This window comes from Miniopterus schreibersii (genome assembly GCF_964146895.1).
Source record: "Miniopterus schreibersii genome assembly, chromosome: 10".
NCBI lineage: Eukaryota > Metazoa > Chordata > Mammalia > Chiroptera > Miniopteridae > Miniopterus > Miniopterus schreibersii.
Window position 1 is genome coordinate 23,206,561 of NC_138110.1, and position 21,521 is coordinate 23,228,081.

The 21,521-nt window shown below is 37.8% G+C and overlaps 1 protein-coding gene across 1 annotated transcript in view; it reads left to right on the forward strand.

Moving 5' to 3' along the window:
- EPG5 (ectopic P-granules 5 autophagy tethering factor) overlaps positions 1-21,521 on the forward strand; it is an 83,104-nt gene that overhangs the window by 46,983 nt on the left and 14,600 nt on the right. The window contains exons 25-35 of the mRNA XM_081148240.1: positions 606-750; positions 4,157-4,328; positions 5,476-5,638; positions 9,102-9,244; positions 10,451-10,607; positions 13,305-13,499; positions 14,221-14,434; positions 16,404-16,552; positions 17,548-17,749; positions 18,324-18,396; positions 19,457-19,557. Coding sequence (XP_081004366.1) covers positions 606-750; positions 4,157-4,328; positions 5,476-5,638; positions 9,102-9,244; positions 10,451-10,607; positions 13,305-13,499; positions 14,221-14,434; positions 16,404-16,552; positions 17,548-17,749; positions 18,324-18,396; positions 19,457-19,557 — 1,714 coding nt within the window. The remainder of the gene's footprint in view (positions 1-605; positions 751-4,156; positions 4,329-5,475; positions 5,639-9,101; positions 9,245-10,450; positions 10,608-13,304; positions 13,500-14,220; positions 14,435-16,403; positions 16,553-17,547; positions 17,750-18,323; positions 18,397-19,456; positions 19,558-21,521) is intronic.

Genomic DNA, 21,521 nt, shown 5'->3' on the forward strand with positions numbered 1-21,521 from the left:
TGTTTATTTATTTTTACAGTTTGTTTGAATCAGGATCTGCATTTTGTGATTGGTTCATGGCTTTTGTAAACCCATTTCATTTGAAGGTTCTCCCCATAGTCCTTTTCCCCCCTTGCAATTTTTGTTGAAGAAACTGGGTAGTTTGTCCATAGTTTCCCCACAGTCTAGATTTTGCTTACTGTGTGGTGAACTTTAATATGCTTTTCTATTGCCTAAATTTCCTATAAATTGTTAATGGGACGTAAGGTTTGATCTAATCCAGATTTAATTATTTTCACTATATTTATTTTTATCTCTGTAAAATTTCTGTTATTTACCTGTGTCTTCTAATTTCTTAGCTCAGTAATATATGTGTATAATTTATAACTATACACTTAGTGGGGCTGTTAAAATTATTTTTTCTGATCATGGTACTTAATCAAAAAAGTTTTGAGATTCTTGCTAAGATTGTTAGAGTATCAATTTTAAATGCGATTCATCCTAATGCCAGAGAACTTGGAATGGACCACTTTGTGTTCAAACTTCCTGGTTCACTTTATAGTTAAACGTATGGATTTATATGTGAATATATCTGTGAAAGTTAAAGTCCTATGGTTTCATTCTAGGATCTGTGGATGGAATATTTGAACATGGAACGCATACATCACGAGTTTCAGGAAACTGTTGGTCTGTGGACTCAGACCAAAGTTGAGTCCCATTCCACATCCTGCACTTTGTCGGTTCAGCTAGACTTCACTGATCCTTTTCTGGGTGAGTCATATGAGCATCAGCCCCTCTGAATGAATGAATGAATGAATGAATGAATGAGTGACTGACTCAGAGCCATTGAAGGTTAAGGTGTACACAGTGTATTTCTTCAGTAAGAATTGCTTTTTTAGGAGTTCATAGTTAACTTGTCTACCACTTAGTATTAGGTTAGGCTATGAGTAAAAGAAAATTCCAAAATAGTAATGGCTTAAATAAGATAGAGATTTAATTTAATTTTTCTCATGTAAAAGGAGTCTGGAAGCAGGCATTTCAGAGCAGTAGCTTCATTACCTACAAGCCTTCAAGGACCCCTGCTCCTTCTATTCGGTTGCCCCAGTGTTTTCACACATGACATCTACTTATGGTCCAAGGTCGCTTCTTAAGATTATGGTCACATTCACAGTTCACTCAGCAGGAAGAAAAATCTTTTAAGAACCTGCTTACAGACTATCCAGTTACATTGCATTGGCCCAAACTGAGACATGGTTTTACCTGAGACTGGAAAGTGATTAAGTATGTTTGTGGTTCATTTTCTCTTTGATGCTTTGAAAAGACATTTTAATTCACATCAGTGTGTAAAGTGCAGCTTTAAATTTTATTAATTTGGATTTGCAGTTTTAAAATTCAGAAGTCTTTTCTTTTATAAACTTTTTCTCTGTGTCTGGAACTTTACGATACAATACACATGGATCATGTTCCCAAAGTTTCTAAGTTTAAGTTGGTTGTTTCTCACAGTGCATTTTTCTAGAGAAACAATTTTATAACTTACCAGCTAGTTTTCTATGCCAGGTCACAAAAACTCAGTCTGGAAAGTTGATGATGTATCTTACAACAAAAATAACATAAAGCAATATTTGGGGTTATTTACTGATTTTAATTACTGAATATATGTTTAAAATGTAGGACATACAACAAAATTGTAAATTTAATTAATTGAACAAAATATAATAATATATAATGTCGTAGAGCACTGAAGTGATTCAGAGAAAGGTAAAAATATCTTCCTGTTCCAGCTCTGCCACTAACCATCTAATTAGCTGTGTGATCAGAGAAAAAGAGGAACCTCTCTTGGCTTTAGTCCACTCATCTGTAAAATGAAGGTGCTGGACAGTCTCATCTGAGGCTTTAAAATTTTTCCCTCCAACATCTTTCTCCCCACTTTTTCCTCCTGAAGTAGTAATAGTTTTTTCCCTCCAATCATAAAAGTTATATGTGTTCATTGAAAAACAATTAAACAATATGGAGAAGTCTATAGAGGAAGGTGTAAAAGTTGCCCTCAACCCAGCCATATTGAGTCTCATTTTCTATTCCTGAAAGTTTGTTAAATAAGAAGAAGAAATATGTTTGTAAATCTGGAAGCTGGTGAATACTTCTCTGTTCATGTCCTCCCATCTGTAGTGCTTTCACATTGCCTTAACACTGCCCTAGAAGGCTGATTTGTCTCTCTGCAGTAAAACTAGTAATTTATTAAGCCTTTAGCTTGTTCCAGACTCTGTCCCAGTACTTCATATGAATTGATTTAGCCCTCCCAACAACCCTGTGAGTTTCATCCTCGTTGAGCAGATAATGGCCCTGGGAGGCATAAGGGGTTAGGTAGCTTGCCCGAGTCACAAAGCTGGTAAGTGGTAGAGCCATCTTGCTCCAGGGACCCTGCTCTTCATCACTTACTATCCTGTCTCTTGTTTCTGGTGATCAGTATAGGTTACAGTTCTAAATTAAATTAAGACCTAGATTTTAAAATAATAAGCTTTAAGTTTTTTACAGATAATAGCAGGTTAGATGATGATTACATCAAATGATGGAACTTGTGGTTGTGATGGTAGAATTAATTTTAGCAGTACTTCACAGCTTATTACACACTGTGACACCAGCTTCTTTTTCTTGAATTAAATTTGTTTTGTTGGCTTCATAATTTTTTTTGGTCCAGAGTGGTGACTATAGTTAAAAATGTTCTGAATTTTTTTCCTGTCTTTTATTTTACATTTAAAATATCCTTGATTTTTTTTTTTCATGATAAATAATATTGATTTAGAAAAAGAGCCTCCAGTTTTCCTTTAAAATCATGGCCTAAAATGTTGCTTGAAAGAAACCTGAACATAATCAGGAGTCTTATCCAGTGATGAATATCCAGCTTTGTTACATTCTGTGCAGAGTGGTAGTTCTAGTGGAAAAACCCCAGCTATAAGGGATGATCCTGTACTTGACCTGTTTGGAATGTTAAATTCCATCTGTTTGGGGTGCAAACAATAGAAGTCTTCTTATGCCAAGTAAAGTGATGGCTATTAAATTTTTTAAAATTTTCCTTAACAAGTATAGAAAATTGAACGCTACATTTGGAATGGAATAAGAAATTCCTTAAGTAGTACCTTAAGTACTTGTTGACTTGACTTATTGACTTGAAACTCCCTTGACCTCTCTCGTCCCTGTTATTTTACTATTGAAAAGAGTCAGGTATGTGGCAGCTTTTCTTCATGCTCTTAGGTTCCCACCTGTGGTGTGGTATGTGTATAGTGCAGTAAAGAGAGAGGGAGTGAAGACAGGATATATTGGACACCTACTGTGTGTTCAGCTCTGTAGTAGATGTAGAAATATAAACATTTAACTTGGACCCACCAGTATGAGATAATGTGTAATCTGGTGCAAAGTTGGATGGTACAGATTTCCCTTTATTTTTCTTATGTGACACCTGATTTCTTATTTGGGCTCCATAAATCGTTTATTGAGTGAATGAATAAGTAAATGAATGAATGAATGAATGAATGACTATATGATGACATAAACATAAGTTCTTTGGGAGTTAGTGCCCATGTCTTTATTCATTTTAACTCTACTACTTTCAGCCCTCTTGTCTAAATCTTGTCCTAATTTAAGATTTTTTGCTTAGCTGTATTCCATAATGCTCAATCCTTGTTCTCCCACTCCTATGAAGTTTATCCGGGTGATTGCATTAAAAGTTTAACTGGACTACCTGCCCCATCCCCCTAATCCATTGTCTGGTGGTAGCTACCATCTTTCTCAAGCTTACTTAGAGCTTTTCACTAGATCCCTTTTGTACTAGCATAAGTCCCAACACCTCAGCGCATCATGCAAGGCTATCTAGGGTAATTTAAGATGGTGAGCTTTAACTCTTTAACTATCATTAAGATTTTTTGAGGGTAGGAATTCTATTTCATCACACCTCATGCTCCTGATCTCCCAGTTCCTGGTAGAATATTAGTAGGCTTGTAGGTGCTTCCTCAAAGGTTGTAAGAAATAAAATGATTTTATTTATTTAGGCCTTTATTTATTATGTATTCTGTAGATCTCCAGTATTTTTTATGAAGGTAATAGGCAGGGCTTTGCCCCTAATTAGTACGTTACTACCTAGTAGTGACCATTACTCAGTAAATATGACTTCATTTTCTTTCAGCTAAAAAGAGGGTTTTAAGTAACTTGCGGAAGCACGATGCTCCCCAACCTCCCCTTGTTCTGCACCCAGTGAGGCCTCCTGTGCCAGTTATTTCATCTGCTGTGCTCCTGAGTCAGAAGGACACCACCCAGCTAGTGCGCACAGACCTGAATCTGTTGCAGCAGCAGGCCAGGTAAGACAATGAGACCTCCCGGATTATGCCTCGGCGCTGCTGCCTTGGCAGCCTGTGTGATTTAGCACCTGGAAGAGCATCCTCATTGGCATTCTCGCCATGAGGGTAATTGGATGAGACTGGCCCAGACGGTTACTTTAGTTAACCAAGTTGTGACAAGTCTTTTCATATCCCTTTGAAATTATGTGGTGCTTTCATGGACTATAAATTTTTACTTGTTTCCTGTGGTGGCATTTCTGAGCTTCAGCAGTGCCAGCTAAGTGTTTCTTATGCTTCTCCTGAGGAGACCTTCTGATAATGGAAAGATAGTGTTTAAAGGGTATGAAATGAGGTTTACTTTTGTTTGCCACTGCTTTGTTCTTTCACTCTCCATAGTTTTTTAAAAATCGGCACAGGCATTGACTGAAGCACGGGAAAGCCATTTAGTGTTCTGAGTTCATGGGAGATACAGAATGATCAGCTGTTCAGGGTTTTGATTCTTGCTTGCCATCTTGTGAGAAGGAGCGTGTGTATGGTAGGTTTGTTTTATGAAGTAAAAGAGTCTATTTGGCAAATCCCTTGGGAACTAATCTCTTACTGGCTCTTTTCTCTTATTGGACCTGTTTTGGTCCAGGTATTTATTGTGTGTGCACTCAGCTCATATACATATGCATACATGAACTGGCCTGCATGACAAAGTAATAATAATTACACTTAGAACAGTATTGACATCCATGTAAACAATTACCTTTCTCCAATTAACTTCCTAGCAATTCAATTTGAGTTGCTAATACCTAAGAAATCAGTGATACTTTACAAGTAAGGTCACCCCTTTAGGATAGTTAAATTAGGATGAAATTCTCATTTGTTCTTGTATATTTAAGGGTCCACTTAAAAAGCATTACTGATATAACACAAATTCTAAATGGAGCTTTATTTATGGCTAAAAAGTTTTCCCACTTTTTCTTCATTTCTTCACTTTCTGGTGAGCATGACTGCCAGGGAGAGGATTTGGGTAAGTCTTGGCACACACACCTTTGGTCTTCTTGCTATGGGATACTTCTATCTTGCTGTGCTCTAATTCAGGCTGGGGTAACTGGTAGCCTTTAATCACTTATCATGAAACCTTTTCCAAGACTTTCTTTTACCTCTGGATGATGTTTTTCAGAACGGCTGCTCTTCGGGAATCTCAGCAGGTTGCTCTGGATAGTGAGCTGTTGGACACAATGCCCAAACAGTATGTTAATCGAGAAGAACAGATCACACTACATTTGGAGTGTAGAGGCAGTAGTGGTAAGAAATGCCAAGGAGCAGCAGTTATAACAGTTCAGGTAAGATTGCTTAAATTATTTTGAAAATTCAGGGAATTTTATTTGAGTCCCTAATAATTGGCATATCATTGAGAAAAACTGAAAGAAGTATATAGCAGGTGATCCATGTCTCAAAGCATATAACAGTTTTTAGGGGAATGAAGACACACACAGCTAATCACCTGTTCCCATAAGTGCTGATGAGTCCTATAAAACAGGTAGAAATTCAAAGAAAAGCAGATCATTGAGAAGATTTTGAGAGAGAAGCCTTAAACTGATCCTTAAAAGATTTTGATAATGATAGTTTGGACTTAGTAAGAAGGAGTGTGAAAATGGAGTGGACATGACTTCATCTAGGGGTCAGTGGCTGGCTATATCAAGTTGTTTTAGAAGTGGTGGTAGGAATCCACATTGGGAAGGTTGGAATTCACACTGGAAAGGATGATCACTTGGGAGCTCTGGCTGTGTGCTGCAGACAGTTGGTGGGGGGCACTGAAGACAAACATTGGAGGGACCTGTGGAAAGCAGATCAGCTGGGTGGAGCCTGCCAACAGGCAAATGGAGGGATGTGCAACAATATGATTACAAATTCAACTGCCTCTAGAGTCACCTTCTTGAGTTTGAAAAAATAAAATTAATTTGGATCTGTAACTTCAGAAGGACTTCAAAATGGAAGTTAAGCTTTAGCCAGCATATCATAGCACTTGCTTCATGCCAGGCACTGTCTGAACACTTTACAGATCTTATATTTATCTTTACCACAACCCTCTAAGAGAGTACTTTTATTATCTGCATTTTCCAGGTGAAGAAATAGAGGCATAGAGAGCCTGTTACACACCTAAGGTGACACAACCAGTGAGTGGCAAAGCCAGGAAGGCCTAGGCAGTCTGGTTAGAACACATGCCCCTTAATCACCATACCTCACTCTGTCCACACCTGAATTCAGGATTCCCTGAGCTGGGAAAGAAATGCTTAGACAGAGGCCTACCTGTTGCCTGACTACATTTGCACAAAAATAGCTCCTATGTTGGTTAGCTTTTAGAAACTGGGGAAGTTTTATTTTACTGACTTTTGGTTGTCTTTCAAAAATTTCATTTTTTGTGTATGCTCATCTCCATTTTAACAGTTTTAATGTATTCTTTAAAAAATGCATATTTTTGTTGATTTTAGAGAGAGAGGAAAGGAGAGGGAGAGAGAAACATCAATGTGAGAGGGAAACATCAATTGACTGCCTCCTGCATGCCCCCTCCCAAGGATTGAGCCTGCAACCTGGGCATGTGCCCTGACCGGGAATCAGTCGGCAACCTTTTAGTGCACGGGATGACACCCAGCCAGCTGAGCCACACTGGCCAGGGCTCTAATGTATTCTTCATCAATCTCCTTGAGTGACTGTTTACTCTAAAATGTCTTCTCAGAAGTAACTTTTATATTTGTATTTTTCATTACCTTTATTTCTGGCAGCGTAACATATTTGTATGAATCTAAAATTAGGAAATTCAATCCGGAATGTTATCAGTGATTAGAGAATTCATGGATTGGATCACTTTTAAAATCAGCTTCATGGGAAATGATTTTATATTTGAAATATAAATTTTAAAATTAAAATATATAAATGTGTTTTAAAATAATTTTAATGGTTCATTTATGAAGATTTCAAATTATATCATGAAAATATTTTATTGCTTGATAGAATTTTTCTGGGAGGAAACGCCCTGGAAATTTCCAGCCATCTTCAAGTGTTTGAACTATGTATAGCTTGTTTGGGGTACCCAAAAGCCAAATATATTTTATGGGAATTGAGACGTGCTTCTTCTGTGGTTGCCTCTCTAATAATTCAGTGATATTCCCTGAGGAAATGGGGTGATTTATAATAGGGTTTCTTGTGTTGTACTTTTCATATTGTGGGGTTTGTTTGCGGGACCCAGAATTGATTTATTGTCATGTGAAAAATTTGTTCATTCCTAGAAATGGAAGATGGAAAAGACCCACTGAGGGCCTCACATTATTGTGAAAACTTGCTAAAGGACTGGCTATGTCCTACTTTTAAATTTCTTTGTCTACTTAAAATGACTCAAAAGGAGGGGCTTCCACCATGCTGCTTTGTTCTATTGTCTACGACTTCTTGTAATTATGAGCTGGTAGTCATTCAATCTCTCTCAGCCCTGTCTAGGAAGAAAAGACAACTTCCAACAGTGGTGGGAACAATGAACAAAATAAGTAGACTAGGAAATAATGAACATTTGGGGAGACTGTCTGAACTTTCCTACCCTAGTTAATTTTCTTTGCCTCAGCATTAGTTTCTATGACATGGGATGGGGCTTTTAAAGTTTGGGTTATGAAGTGGATTTGGTCTTGTCTCTACATTTCCCAGTCATGTGAACCTCTGTTCTTTCTCTTGTCCTTAGTCGTTCCACTCTCCTTTATCCTCACTATCTTCCTTCCTTCTCTCAGGTTCTCTTTCTCGCTCTCTGTTTGGCTATTTCTCTCCAGGTCAGCCAAGGGCTCTGGACCTCAAAGACCCAGTCTCATTGTAGTTGGTGACATTGGGCAAAAGAGCTGACTGCACATATTCCTAATCACATTTTAAGCTATTAAACATTGGCCTGTAGCTTCAAAGATTTGAAATTTAATATTTGTATTGATTCAGTAAGTGGTTTAGTGGAAATAAATTTTTTTATCTTTCATTTCTCTAGTAGTAAAAACTAAAGTAATTATTGTTAACATTATATATTCTTGGATAGTCACTTTCCTGGCTTTTGATTCATACTAACAGCCTATTTTTTTTCTTTAAAACAAGAAGTTTTGTAAAGATTTTTACCACAACAGTGTGCATTTTATAGAAGGAAGTTATCATTATGATCATAAAAAATAGGTGTTGGTTGCATTGTCAGAGCTGTGCTGTGTAAAACTGAACAAATGACCATTGCCCTTCAGGAGCTTTTGATTTGGAATTTATGTCCGCTGATAGGGACATAGAGTCCCAATTAAATAAATTTGTGAATTAAGTGTTCACATTACTCACAGAGAAAGGATGCTTATAATCATTGTAGTGGCGGCTGAAGACTGAGTTTATATGTGCTATTGGGTTGGGAGAACAGAGGGGTTAAGGCTGTGGGGACAGATGATCAACAGAGGAGGGTCTTGGGCTTCAGGAAGGGACTCAGTGCAGTGGTAGAAGACATTGAGTCATTTTTTATGAAGATTGGGGGGTCAAAACATAAGTGACATAGGACATATCCTACAGAAGACTTTGAACCAGCAATAAACTAATTCAAGTTTGAGTCCATGAAAAAACCTGAGATTCTTGAAAATAGTTGTTTGACAATGTTTTCCCATCCCTGTCAGGTTCAACCAAGAGTTTTGAATTATATTAATTGTAATAATAATCTTTTCATCATATGCCCAGTATATATGTAATAAAATATCTGCTCTAGAAACATGTAGGGGCAAAAAAAAATCTGTTGACCACTTTAATTTTTGTTAGTTTGAAGGTATGCATAAGAATGAAGCAGTGAGCCAACAGCTCCACGGTTTGTGGAAAGATGCGAAGCAGCTGCAAGCAGAAGCCACTAAACCACCACCACTTAGTATTGTGGAGGCTGCTGTGCATGCAGAAAACTTGATTACGTGAGTTTTGAGGGCATTCTACTTTAAAATACTCTTTTGTTATTATCGGTAGTAATCATGCTCCTACACGCCCCCAGACACCCACTAATTAAATTAGCACAGGGATTGGCAAACTGGCCTTTGGATGAAATCTGTCCTGCCGCCTATTTTTTTACATAAAGTTTTATTAGAATACAACCATGCCCATCTATTAATATCTATGGTTTTTATGCTGTAAGAGCAGAATTGAGTAGTTGTAACAGTTTATGGCCTATAAAGCTTAAAATAATTATTATCTGGCCCTTTGTAAAGTAAGTTTGTAGACCCCTGAAATGTGAGATGATACAGCACATTGAAATTCAGTCATGGAGAGAGTTAGTGCTGACGTTTTATATCAGTCACATTTACCAAGGAAGTCATCATTGTCAGCTCAGATTATTGAGCACAGTTTGCAGTGGATTTGCTCAGGGGAATTAGTGCTCTTGAGTATAGTTGCCAACTTGCATTTGGCGATTGCAGTTGTCTTTTGGAGCTCCTGGCTTACTCTCGCCATCCTCTCTTTTCCCCACGCTATCTGGACATAACTTGGGAGAGGGGAGGTTTACCCTGCCTTTTACTTTAAGGTGACTCCACATTCTAGTACCAGCAATGAATCGCCAGGTAGATTGGGATGGTGCTGTGGAGGGGGGCACTGAGTCTTTCTATGGTTTGGATTGGGGGTCTGGGAAGGAGGGAGTAGAGAAGGTGAACAAGAGGTTGATGTTTCTTTTACTAGTAAAGGAACTTAAAAAGTGAGAATTAGAAGAGATTTCTTTATTCTAGGACCTTATTTGATATAAAAATCTTTATCCTCAATCTATGTCACTGTTTTGGATTTTAAAATTTAGAGAAGTCAGGGTTCCTGTTTTTAAAAATATGCATTGTATAAAAATACTGAAGTTAAATAATAAATTATGAATTACATATGAAATGTGAAAAATTTTAATAAGGGTAAGAATGTTATAGCTGATTTTTTTTCCTCCTGGAGGGCATAAAATCATTTTTATGTATTGAAAGTAAGGTGTTGGGTCAAGTTTGAAGATAACCCATGAAATATTTCTAAAGTGACATTTGTATGGGACTCTAAGCACTCTTAAGAATATTGCCTAAGAAATGTAGAGTATCAGAGAAACACTAGTGAGTTTGGATTCTCATACTGTATACCACCTCTTACCTGTTTTCCCACAGTGCCTTAGTGAATACCTACAAGCTGCAGCCTACCCCAGGGGTTCAGAAGGTTGGCATTGGCCTCTTCTTTACTGTTGTGGATTACGTCAGTGATGAGACCCAGCGTCATCCTCCCACAAGGCAGTTCTTTACTTCATGCATTGAGATTTTGGGACAGGTAACGTTAATCTGTGCTGTTAGCCTTTTTCAGGTGTAATGAGTCCCTGTAGTATTCTCATTAGATATGTGACTTCAGACTTGTTTTGTAGGTTCAGAGTCTTACCTAAGTCAGAAGCCCCTTTCAATTGTTGGCTTCTCAAGATGTGATTAGAATTGTTGGTATAGAATTTTGCTTCTCATACAAGAAATATTTAATTTTTTATACTTGAAGGCCTCTGGGGAGACATCAGATTCTATCCTATGCTGTTGGTGTTGTTACCAATAACGTCACTGAAACTCTTGATTGTTTATAAAATGCTTTCTGATTCATTATTTTATTTCATCCTCACAGTGACTTTCTATGATTGATATCATTCCCATTTTAAAGATGAGAAAACTGGGCTCTAAAAGATTAGTGACTTGCCTAAAGAATACAGTTGGTGATGCTGGAGCTGAGACCTGGATCCTGGGTCGTCTGTCTCAACATTTGAAGCTCTGCTGCCTCCCAGTTGCTATTCTTGGTCGCCATTTATTTATTTACTTGACTTACTGTTAAAATATGGATTTTAAAAAAATTTTAAATATATCCTTATTGATTTCAGAGAGAGGAAGGGAGAGGGAGAGAGAGAGAAACATCAGTGCTGAGAGAGTCATCATTGATCAGCTGCCTCCTGCAGGCTCCCGACTGGGGATCGAGCCCACAACCCAGCCATGTGCCCTGACTGGGAATCGAACCTCAGTCTCCTGGATCCTAGGTCAATGCTCAACTGCTGAGCCACGCCTGGCTGGGCTAAAATATGGATATTTAACAAGAGCAAAGGCAATGTAGCCATGTAGATTTATGAAATGTGTTGTAATAAAAAAGGCACTTGTTGGAAAATATGTAAACACTGATGAACCAAGTACTCTCACCCAAATTCAACTGATGACTACTTATTTATTAGATACTTATAAGGACGTGATGCTGAGAAAATATTAAAATAGATTAAAATTTTTTCCCCTGATTATAAAATTGATGTCTGCTTATTATAAGCAATGCAGACAGTGCAGAAAGTATAAAGAAGAAAAATTTTTCAGAATCCTAACTCTATGGAGCTAATTTTTCGGAATCCTAACTACACAGCTAACATTTTGTTGTTTGTCTTATGTATGTGTGTGTATATGTGAAAATGATGTATTATCCCTACATACAGATACATAGATGGATAGGTACATATAACACACTCAAAAACACTTGTGCTATTTTGTAACCTGTTTTTTTTCATTCAGACACATCTTTTCAGATGTTATTCTATGTTAATAAATACAGACCTATAACATGGTATTTATTTTTAATTTATTTTTTAATTTTATTTTTCAATTACAGTTGACATTTAATATTATTTTATATTAGTTTCAGGTGTACAGCATATGGGTTAGACAATTACATAATTTATGAAGTGATCCCCCTGATGATTTAGGTACCCCACCTGGCACCATATATAGTTATTACAATATTATTGACTATATTCCCTATGCTGTACTTTACATCTCCATGACTATTCTGTAACTACCAATTTATACTTCTTAATCCCTTCATTTTTTTCACCCCAACCCCCTCCCATCTGGAAACCCTCAGTTTGTTCCCTATGAGTCTTTTTTTAACAGGGTATTTAATATGTAGTGGCGTAATATAATGAATTGAGACAGTTCCCTCTGAATGGATATTTAGGTAGTTTGTTTGCTTTGCTACCATAGATCTGAGATAAATAATCTTACACATCTTTGTGAATTCGTTGGACTTTTTTCTTAGGATAATTTCTTAGAAGTATGATTACTCTGTCAAAGGGACTAGCATTTGATGTATATCGTCACACTGCCCGCCATGGAAGCTCGTGCCTACTTACACTGTCGTTGCAGGGCTTGAATTTATTCTCCATATCACGACCTATAGTAGGAATGATTGTTCTTTCTAAGTCTTGTTAATCTAATAAGGAAAGTGATACTTTGTTAATTACTTTAAGTCATATTTCTTTAAGTATTTGTTAAGTTGCATGACTTTTCATATGTTTTGGCCATTTATGTCTTTTTGGTGATTTTCTGATTATTGTCCTTTGCACATTTTCTGTTGGAGAGTTTCTTGTCTTTTGATTGCTTTTCAAAGAGCAACTCAGACTATTAACCTGCTATCTGGAATTTGTTATAAATTAATTTTTCTACTTTGTCATTTTTCTTTAATTTTATATACTTTTTGCCTTACAGAAGTTAAAATTTTTATCAATTCAAATTTCTCAACCTTGTCCTTTATTATTTCTGTGTGTGATCAGTTTATCAGAGCCTTCGAGACTCTGAGATTATTTAAATATTCACATATGTTCTAGTACTTTTCAATATTAGAACCAAGTTAAAACAATGTGAAGTTATCCTGATTATACATTAATTACATAAAGTTAGCTTTTTAAAAGTATTAAAATCTATAACCTAGAAGTTTTGTTTTCTTGACAAATGCAGGATCACTTTGGGACTTAGTAATCATGGTAGGTACATTGCAGATTTTTAATATTACCTACCTTGGAAGTGATAGGTTTACCTATGCTGATTTTTAGATCTGGTTGTTTTATATTTTCATTTAGAGAAAATTCTATTCACCTTACACATTACCCCTTAAAACTTGGTTGCTTAAATAAAAGCTGGGGAATGGAGAATTGATGACATTTTCCTCTTTTATTCTTTCAAGGTGTTCATCAGTGGTACCAAATCAGAATGTAAAAAAGTACTTGAGACCATTCTGAAGAACAGAAGACTCTGCTCTCTTTTGTCTCCTTTCTTTACTCCCAATGCTGCACCTGCGGAGTTTATACATCTGTATGAGAAAGTGGTGAAGTTTCTTAGTGAGGACAATAGTGACATGATTTTCATGCTGCTGACCAAGGTGAGATGTGATCCAATCCCTACGTTATCATTGAAATGTAGAAACTATGCTGGCTTCCCGCTCGTAGACATGGAAGGCCCTCTGGAGCGGACTGTAGGCAGACCTTAGGCTCACAGGCCCTTTTCACACTGTACATGGTCTTTAAGCAGCCCAGTGCCACAGCTGCCCTTTTGGGGTGTCGGTCGTGTTGTGCGGGACAGCCTACCTTTACTCTAAAGAAGTCCGAGCTCCCAAACCCTCCTCAGCAGCAGTTTGGGGTTGATCCTCACCGTAGTCATTTGGTGCGGACTTGTCCTTTTGCATGATCCTGAATTGATGCCTAAATTGTGTTCAATAAATGAGTTGTACTATGTCCAAGTCTCTCACATTTAGAAAAACCACATCTAAGCAAATTGCCTTTATCTTTATTCTAAGTAGAATGTTAATTAACTCAGACCAAGGCGATGAATTTACTTTACAAGTTGGGAATTTTAGAGCCTTAGCTATTTTGTCTTCAGTTGTATTTCTCTGACATCTGTGAGTCATAAAACTTGGTAATTTTTTTAGAGCTTAGGACTGATCTCAATCTGTAATGGGGAGAACATGTATAGTTTGGGAATCTTGGAAGGTGATCTCAGCACCGGGCAATCTTTGACTTTTAAACTAAATTGCACAGACTCTGCTCTACTTCAGTTAATTTTCAAGTGTCAATAAAATTGCTTCTTGTTCTTTTTCTTTTTAGTTCGATCTTAAGCAATGGTTAAACGCCACTAAACCCCCTCTGTCTGATCGTACCAGGCTTCTGGAGTCCATTCATTTGGCACTTACTGCCTGGGGCCTAGAGCCAGATGAAGACATTTTGATGCCATTTAACCTTTTTTGTAAGCACTGGACTTACCTCCTTCTCTACCAGTTCCCTGACCAGTACAGTGACATTCTCAGGCTGCTGATGCAAAGTAAGTGACTGATTAGATTGCGGGGAATAATAGGACACCATTCCATAGGTTGCATCCGAAAATATAAGGATGATACAAGTGTGCAGGAGTTTAGAGGGACTGATTTTTACCTCAAGTACTCGATGAGCAGTGCCTCAAAGGTTGCTACCTGTAAAAATGGTCATTTATTGTCCGAAATGTTAGAAAGGGGCCTGATTGGGCAAGGCAGCACTTAGCCTTTGGTGTTGGAGGCCATAGTTGTGCACCCGTCTCTCTCCCTTGACTTTCCAGGTGTCTAGAATGGGGTAAAAGTGAGCTTGATTACTCTGCTGATACAGATTTGGTGAGAAAAGGAAGCTGCTCTTTATGTGACAGTTGATTTCTCTGTAGTTCAAAACAGTGAATACATTTTAGGGATTTTCCCCCCTAATTTTTGCAAATGAATTTTAGCCCTATATAATGATAGACTGTATTTGTGTTTGCCAAGGGAAAGGGCAGTATTAAAATTTCCACATTCCCACCGCTTCTGTCCCCCTTCAGTAGTTTCCCATTGGAGTATTGGAGATTAGAGGAGAAATAAAGAATGCAGGCTTTTTTATTTTTAGAATTTCACTACACAGGAATTTTATTTCAAAAATGAGGTAGTATTTACTTTTTCATTCAGACTTTATACTGTTTATAGATGTAATGGAAAACTAAATTTTGCTTTATGCCAAATCTTTGTGTTACTTAACAAACTATTTAATGAGTAAGTTAATGATCTCATGAAGTGGACTACCTGAAGAATACTGAAGTGTGTGGCCTCATTTTCAAATCACTTCAAGCTTCCATTGTTTCCTGCAGAGGGAAGTTGCATGGCGGGTGGAGAATACTGATAGGGAAATGTATTTGTACAATTTTTGATGCATATTTGCATAGCTAATTTTTATTCTAAATTTTCAAAATTTGATCAAGTATATGTTTCCCCCCCCCAAAACCTTTTTAAGAGATTGTACACTGTTTATGTAGACAAACATAGACTTGCATATAGCAGAAAATTTCTACTTCCCAGGGAAAGTAATTCAATTAAAGGTTTAGGAATAAAGTACCACCCCTGTCAGGTTCCATGACCTCCAGCCTCCTGGTTTCCCATCCCTCCCTGGCCACCATGTCGGTTCCTGGCATTCCATTCTTTGCTCATCTGCTCTCTTCATTTGCCCTGGGTGAGCCTATTGTTTTTTCTTCTCCGTTCTAGATGTGCATGACTTCCACACTTACAGCTTGATTCTTGGCCTCTGCCCTAAGACCCAGACCACGGGCAGCAGTTGGGTACAAACCCTTTCCTGTCCCCTGGACTCCTCCTACTCAGTGTACTGCAGCTGACCCATCATCCTTCCCCTCAGACCTGCACCTATGAGCCTCTGTTGTTCTGTTTGATCCTCATGCCATCTCCGGGTGGGAAGGCCCTGAGGGGGTATTATTCCTGTTCTCTGGGATGTGAGCTTTGCAAATAGCAGACTGCTGGTTGGTAGCCCCTACTTTTGCATGCTCTCTGTGTTGCTTTAGGTTTTGCCCATTGTACGAGTGGAGTTTTAGGGCTAAATATGACACATTCTGAAGAAAGCCTAGACTGCTGTTGCATCTGCACCCAATCTCTCCTGTCCTGTCACCATTATTTGTCTCACATTATCCCACCAGGAAAATGCACCTTACACCCAGTTGGGGTCCGATTGGTAGGATTCTCCTCCCAGATTCCAGCTCAGATGGCTCCAGCTGTGCTTACTTACTCCCAGCAGGGTTATCAGTAACAGGGAAAGTCAAGTGTTCAGGTAGATAGTTCTTTCAATAGGTTCTCTTTGCTTCGGTCTCTTCACCATAGATCTTTATGAATTGTGTTGGATTTGTATTTAATATTCATTCCTTTGTAAAATTCATGTGTTCTTTGATTCAAGTTGAAAAATTTAGTTTGTTAAAGATGCTGACTTGCTGTCCTCTGTCCTTGCCCCATAAGGCTCTGCTGAGCAGCTGCTGAGTCCCGAGTGTTGGAAATCCACTCTGAGAGCCCTGGGCTGCTCTGCCCCAAACTGCCAGCAGGGGGCAGCTTCTGCCGAAAGCACCGTGCTTCAAAGCTCTCCTGATGTTCTCTTGTCAGATAAGCAGGTGTGTAGCTTTTAGTGTGTGATGTTTTTGTCTGTGCATTTCTTATCCATTTCCTTTGCTATTTAAACAATTGGAACACAATTAAAATTTGTATCTAAAAAGCTGTTTATCTTTTTTTAATTATTATTTTTTTAATTTTTGTTTAAAATATTACAGATGTCCATTTTTCTCCCCAATGACCCATTCTACCCCCTCCCATCCCCCTCCCCAGTGCCTCTCCCCCACCATTGTCTGTGTCCTTGGGTTGTGCATATATGCATGTAAATTCTTTGGTTACTCTCTCCCCCTCCACTCACCCGCCCTCCTCCATTCCTCTGACATTGGTCAGTCTGATCTATGCTTCCATGTCATTGAATCTATTCTGTTCATCAGTTTATTAAGTTCATTAGATTCTACATCTAAGCGAGATCATGTGATATTTGTCTTTCTCTGCCTGGCTTAACTTAGCATAATTTTCTCCAGGTCTATCCATACTGTCCCAAAGGGTATGAGATCCTTCTTTACAGCTGTGTAGTATTCCATGGTGTATATGTCCCACAGATTTTCTATCCATTCATCTACTGATGGTTTGTGCATTATCTTTAAGAGCCCTCACCTTTTCTTTGTCAGTTACTTGCTTCCCCCATTCCCTCTTTGTCTGGATCACCTTTCTCTCACACTGTAGTGTGATTCTTGCCCATCTGTTCAAGAGTAGCCCAGGCCTACCCCCTCCCCACCTTACCCCACCTACTTCTTAACCTTGTACCACTGGCTCCTTCAGCCAGGGTTTCAGGCAATGTCCCACAGAGCTCTCAGTTTCATACATTTTTGTGATCTGGCTCCACCTGGAAATTTATTTGTAAGAATGGTTCCTCTACTTTAGAAAAAGTTTGAAATATGATTTACTTTTCCTGTGATATATAACTTTGCAAAGTCAAAGCCTTCTATCACAGCCTACTGTAATACTCTGCTGCAAGTAGACATCCAGTGAGCAGCTTGTAACCATTCTCTTCCAGGTAATGGAGACTATACAGTGGCTCTCAAACTTTTTTTATAAGCTTCGGCTATCCACATTGGACTTTAAAAGTTTTGGGTTGTTCTCAAAATGGAGTCCTTACATGGGTGATATGAAGACATTCTTGGGCTATCTTGTGAAAAGGCTGCTTGACTCAGAAATGGCTTGCTTGGCCCAAGGCCCATCTGCTAGCAGCAAAACAGGTAATATGTTTGAGTGCAATATGGAGGTGGGTGGTTTGACTTTCCATTAGAAGAGACTTGAATAGACACATTAAGAGATTTGGATCTTTTGATAAAACTATCTGAGCGTCAAGCAGAGGAAATGGGAAAAATATAGCTTAGGTGTGAACCCATATGTGTGTCATACCTTTATTCACTTAGACAGTAGGCACTTGCTTCAGCTTGTCTCTGCCTCTCCTTTGTAGGGCGGGGTACAAAGAGATAGAGTTCAATCTCCAACTCTTCTTTCCTATTAGTTATCTTGCTAAGAAAAGGGTCCTGAATATTTAAGCATTTATCTTTGAAAAATGTATTGTTATAAAATTATCTATGACATTTTGTAATAAAAATTCAATTCAGGGAATTCCACTATAGCAAATGAAAACATACTTAGGTACATTAAACATTTTGTTTAATGTACAAACAAACATAAGTTTATATCAACATAAGTTTATGAGTATACAGATAATAAGTAGATTCTTTTATATAATGTTGTTAATGATATTGACACAGGGTACCCTTGTTTCTTGTGTCTAAAAATTTTTCTTTGTTTTAGTGCTGCGATCCCTGCATTCAGTGATCATCCAGCTCTTTAAGCCATGGATCCTGGTTTTACAGGACAATGAAAGGTACATTGTTTTTCAGATATTCAAGTTCCCTTGAAATTTATAGACTTAAGGTTCTGATGGTGTTTCACAGATTTAATTTTTTTAAGTTAAGGCCATATTTAAATTTAGAAAATGCTTCTTTATGAAAGAAACTTAAGACATTTTCTTTTGTGGAGTTGTTAGTCTAGTTGATAAGAGCTATTATCTTGATATTAATTTTGAAGCAAAACTGTACACTCGGTTTCTGTTTTCCATGGTAAAGAAGTTGAATGAATTTTGGTACTTAATTTCAAAAAAACAGATGATGCTCTCATTAATTAGGTTTAGATAACATAACACTAAAAAGATGAGACTAAATGTTATTTAATACCTTGAAGGAAATAGAAAAGGGCCTGGATCTTTGCTTCAGGATTTTGTAGTGACTATTTGCTGACCATAATGCAGGCTGCCTGTTTATTTCCAGGAAGAATTAATGGAATTTATTTTAATATTAAACTTTCTGGACCAGGTTCAGAAAATAAAATTTTCATATGAAGAGTTTTTTGTTTGGTTATTTCCCATCCATTTATTTTGGGGCATCTTTTTGTTACATGAAACTTTCTTCCCACCGCCTCTCTTCCCTTCTCCTCTCCTTCTTTCTTTTCCTTCCCTTCCTTTTTCCCCCCTTCCTTTCTTCCCACCGCCTCTCTTCCCCTCTCCTCTCCTTCTTTCTTTTCCTTCCCTTCCTTTTCCCCCGACAGTGTATTTCTAAGGCATTTGAAATTTAACCAAGATGTGCAAAGGATTAGCAAGGGTATAAATTGGATATAAAACCTTGTTAATTTTAATTGGATATAAAACACACTTCTGAAACTTAATTATGTTGGAATAAAGGTTAAGAAGGAAAGTATATAAAACTATGTGGTTGAAAATTACAAGCTATAATTCACCTCCAGGAATTTACAGCCTTGGAAGTGACCTAAATGTGTTTTAGGGCTACATAACTGTTTTCTGTGACTTGGGCAAGGCCCTAGGCTCTGGGACCTGGAGTAGTGTAATCATGGTATTTCATTTCTGAGCGCATTTCATTGATCTAAAACAGCCAACGACATTACCCCTGGCTAGAGAGTGATACTGTGGTGGCCTCAAGCATCGTGCAGCTGTTCACTGACTGCATCGGCTCATTGCATGAGGGTTTCAAAGGTAGGACGATGTTATATCTCTGATTGGTTTTCACTTTGTCCCTAAATCATTCAGTTAATCTTTTTGCCCCCGCTTTCCTACTTTATTTAATTTTGTTTTAATTAGTAGGCAGTCTTCTTTAACCAAAGGAAATCACTCATACAGTATTTTGTGTAAAGTTTGTAACCTCTTGTCTTGTTTGTGAGTATCTCAGTTTCAACAGTTACGGAAAATACGCAGTCTTTCTCTTTCAAATATTGTCAGTCCCCCTTGTTAACCTCATTCTGTCTTCTATGACTTTGACTTCTTTTTCATGGTTTTTTGTTTTTGTATTTCATTTTGGGCAAATGATGTTTCTTTTCCAATTTTCTTAGTGTCTCTAACTATAGCTATATCTAATCAACTTTTAAAAATATGTATTGAATTTCTCATTTCAATTTCTAGAAATTTTATTTATTTTTCAAATCCACCTGGATTTCTTTCATTTAAAATTCCAGTTTTTACTTCTTTAAAATGTTTAAACATGCTTCTTTCCTTTATGATCTGCTTGCAACAATTGCATTATCTGAAATTCCCTTTGTGGGGCGGCTTATGCTGCTGTTGGATGTGCCTTTGGATTCTTTATTCTTAGAGGCTTGTTTTCTGTGTATTTTGTAATTTTGTATCCTAAGCCCACCTTTAGAGAGACTATCTAGGGAGATTCTGTAAGGACTAGGATGAGGGTGCAGGCCTCCAGAGAAAGTCTGCATTTGTTGCCAATTGTAATTATGTAATTTCTTGGCTTGGGGTTTCTCACATCACACACTTATGAAATCTAAGTCCAAACTAAACTTGCAGGCAGTCCTCAGTTATCACAGTAAGGCTAAGGTAGAGAAGGTGCCCTGCCCCCGGTCTATCCTTTCAAATGAGAGTCTGTTCCTCAGAAGATCTTGCCTTCTGTCTCCTTGTGCTGTTAAAACCCAGCATAAGCAAACAGTCCCAGGGCAGTTGTGGCTTCAGTATCAGTTTACTACTCTGGTTTCCTAGTCTCTCTTTGCTTTGGCTCCTGGTGTTTTCTTCCACTGAGTGTACTACGCATTTTCAAAGATGTTAATATTTTACTTAGTGTATGGAAATATTTTATATTAGGAGGTTTATGAGGATATTAGGTCCACCCAACTCAGATTCTTGCCATAGTCACCTGTTTTCCTATATCCAGTTTCTGTTCCTGTCTATTTACTAGATTAACTTTCCCAAAATACTATTTATGTCCTATTCTTATTCAGAAACTTTTAAGTGTAATGTTATAGCTCAGCATTCAAATATGTCTGGCCAGTGCCATCTCAACATTGTGTCATGGCTTCTTAATGAAAACACTCTCTCTACTCCAGCCATGCTGCTCTGCCTGTTGTTCCCTAAAACCTTGGACCTTCCCTCTGCCCCTCAGTTGTGAGGTCACAGAACCTATTTGTGTCTGGGCTGGGACCAGCTTACTTTTGTCCTAAGGTATTACCTCCTAAGACATCTTGTACCTATGTATCCATCCTTACCTAAAACAAAACTGTCTTTATCCATATTTAACAATGCTACCCTTCACCTTATCTTAAAAGGTTAAAAACATGCATTAATGTTTCGTGCTGTAGAGTTGAGTAAGGACTGGGCATCTAGGACACAGGAATGTTAGGAATGATAATTCAACTTGTACCATGTGTGGATGCTCACTTTTTCCCAAGGTGAGTATTGAGAAACACCATCAGGTTTCTCCTTAGTGTGTGTGGCTCTCTCTCTCTGACTATGCTGCATTCCTTTGCATAGAACCAGAAAGGCTGAAACCATTTTTTTTAGGCTAAATGGCCCTTATATTGACATTAGCTCCTCAGGCACTAAAGCAATTGATTCTTGTGAGGATAATACCGAGTGGCCCAGGTCACAGAAGAGTGTGAGATTTCTTTTAGAATGATGCACCTGAATGACAGTTAACAGTCTCCTTTTACTGCACCAAGGGT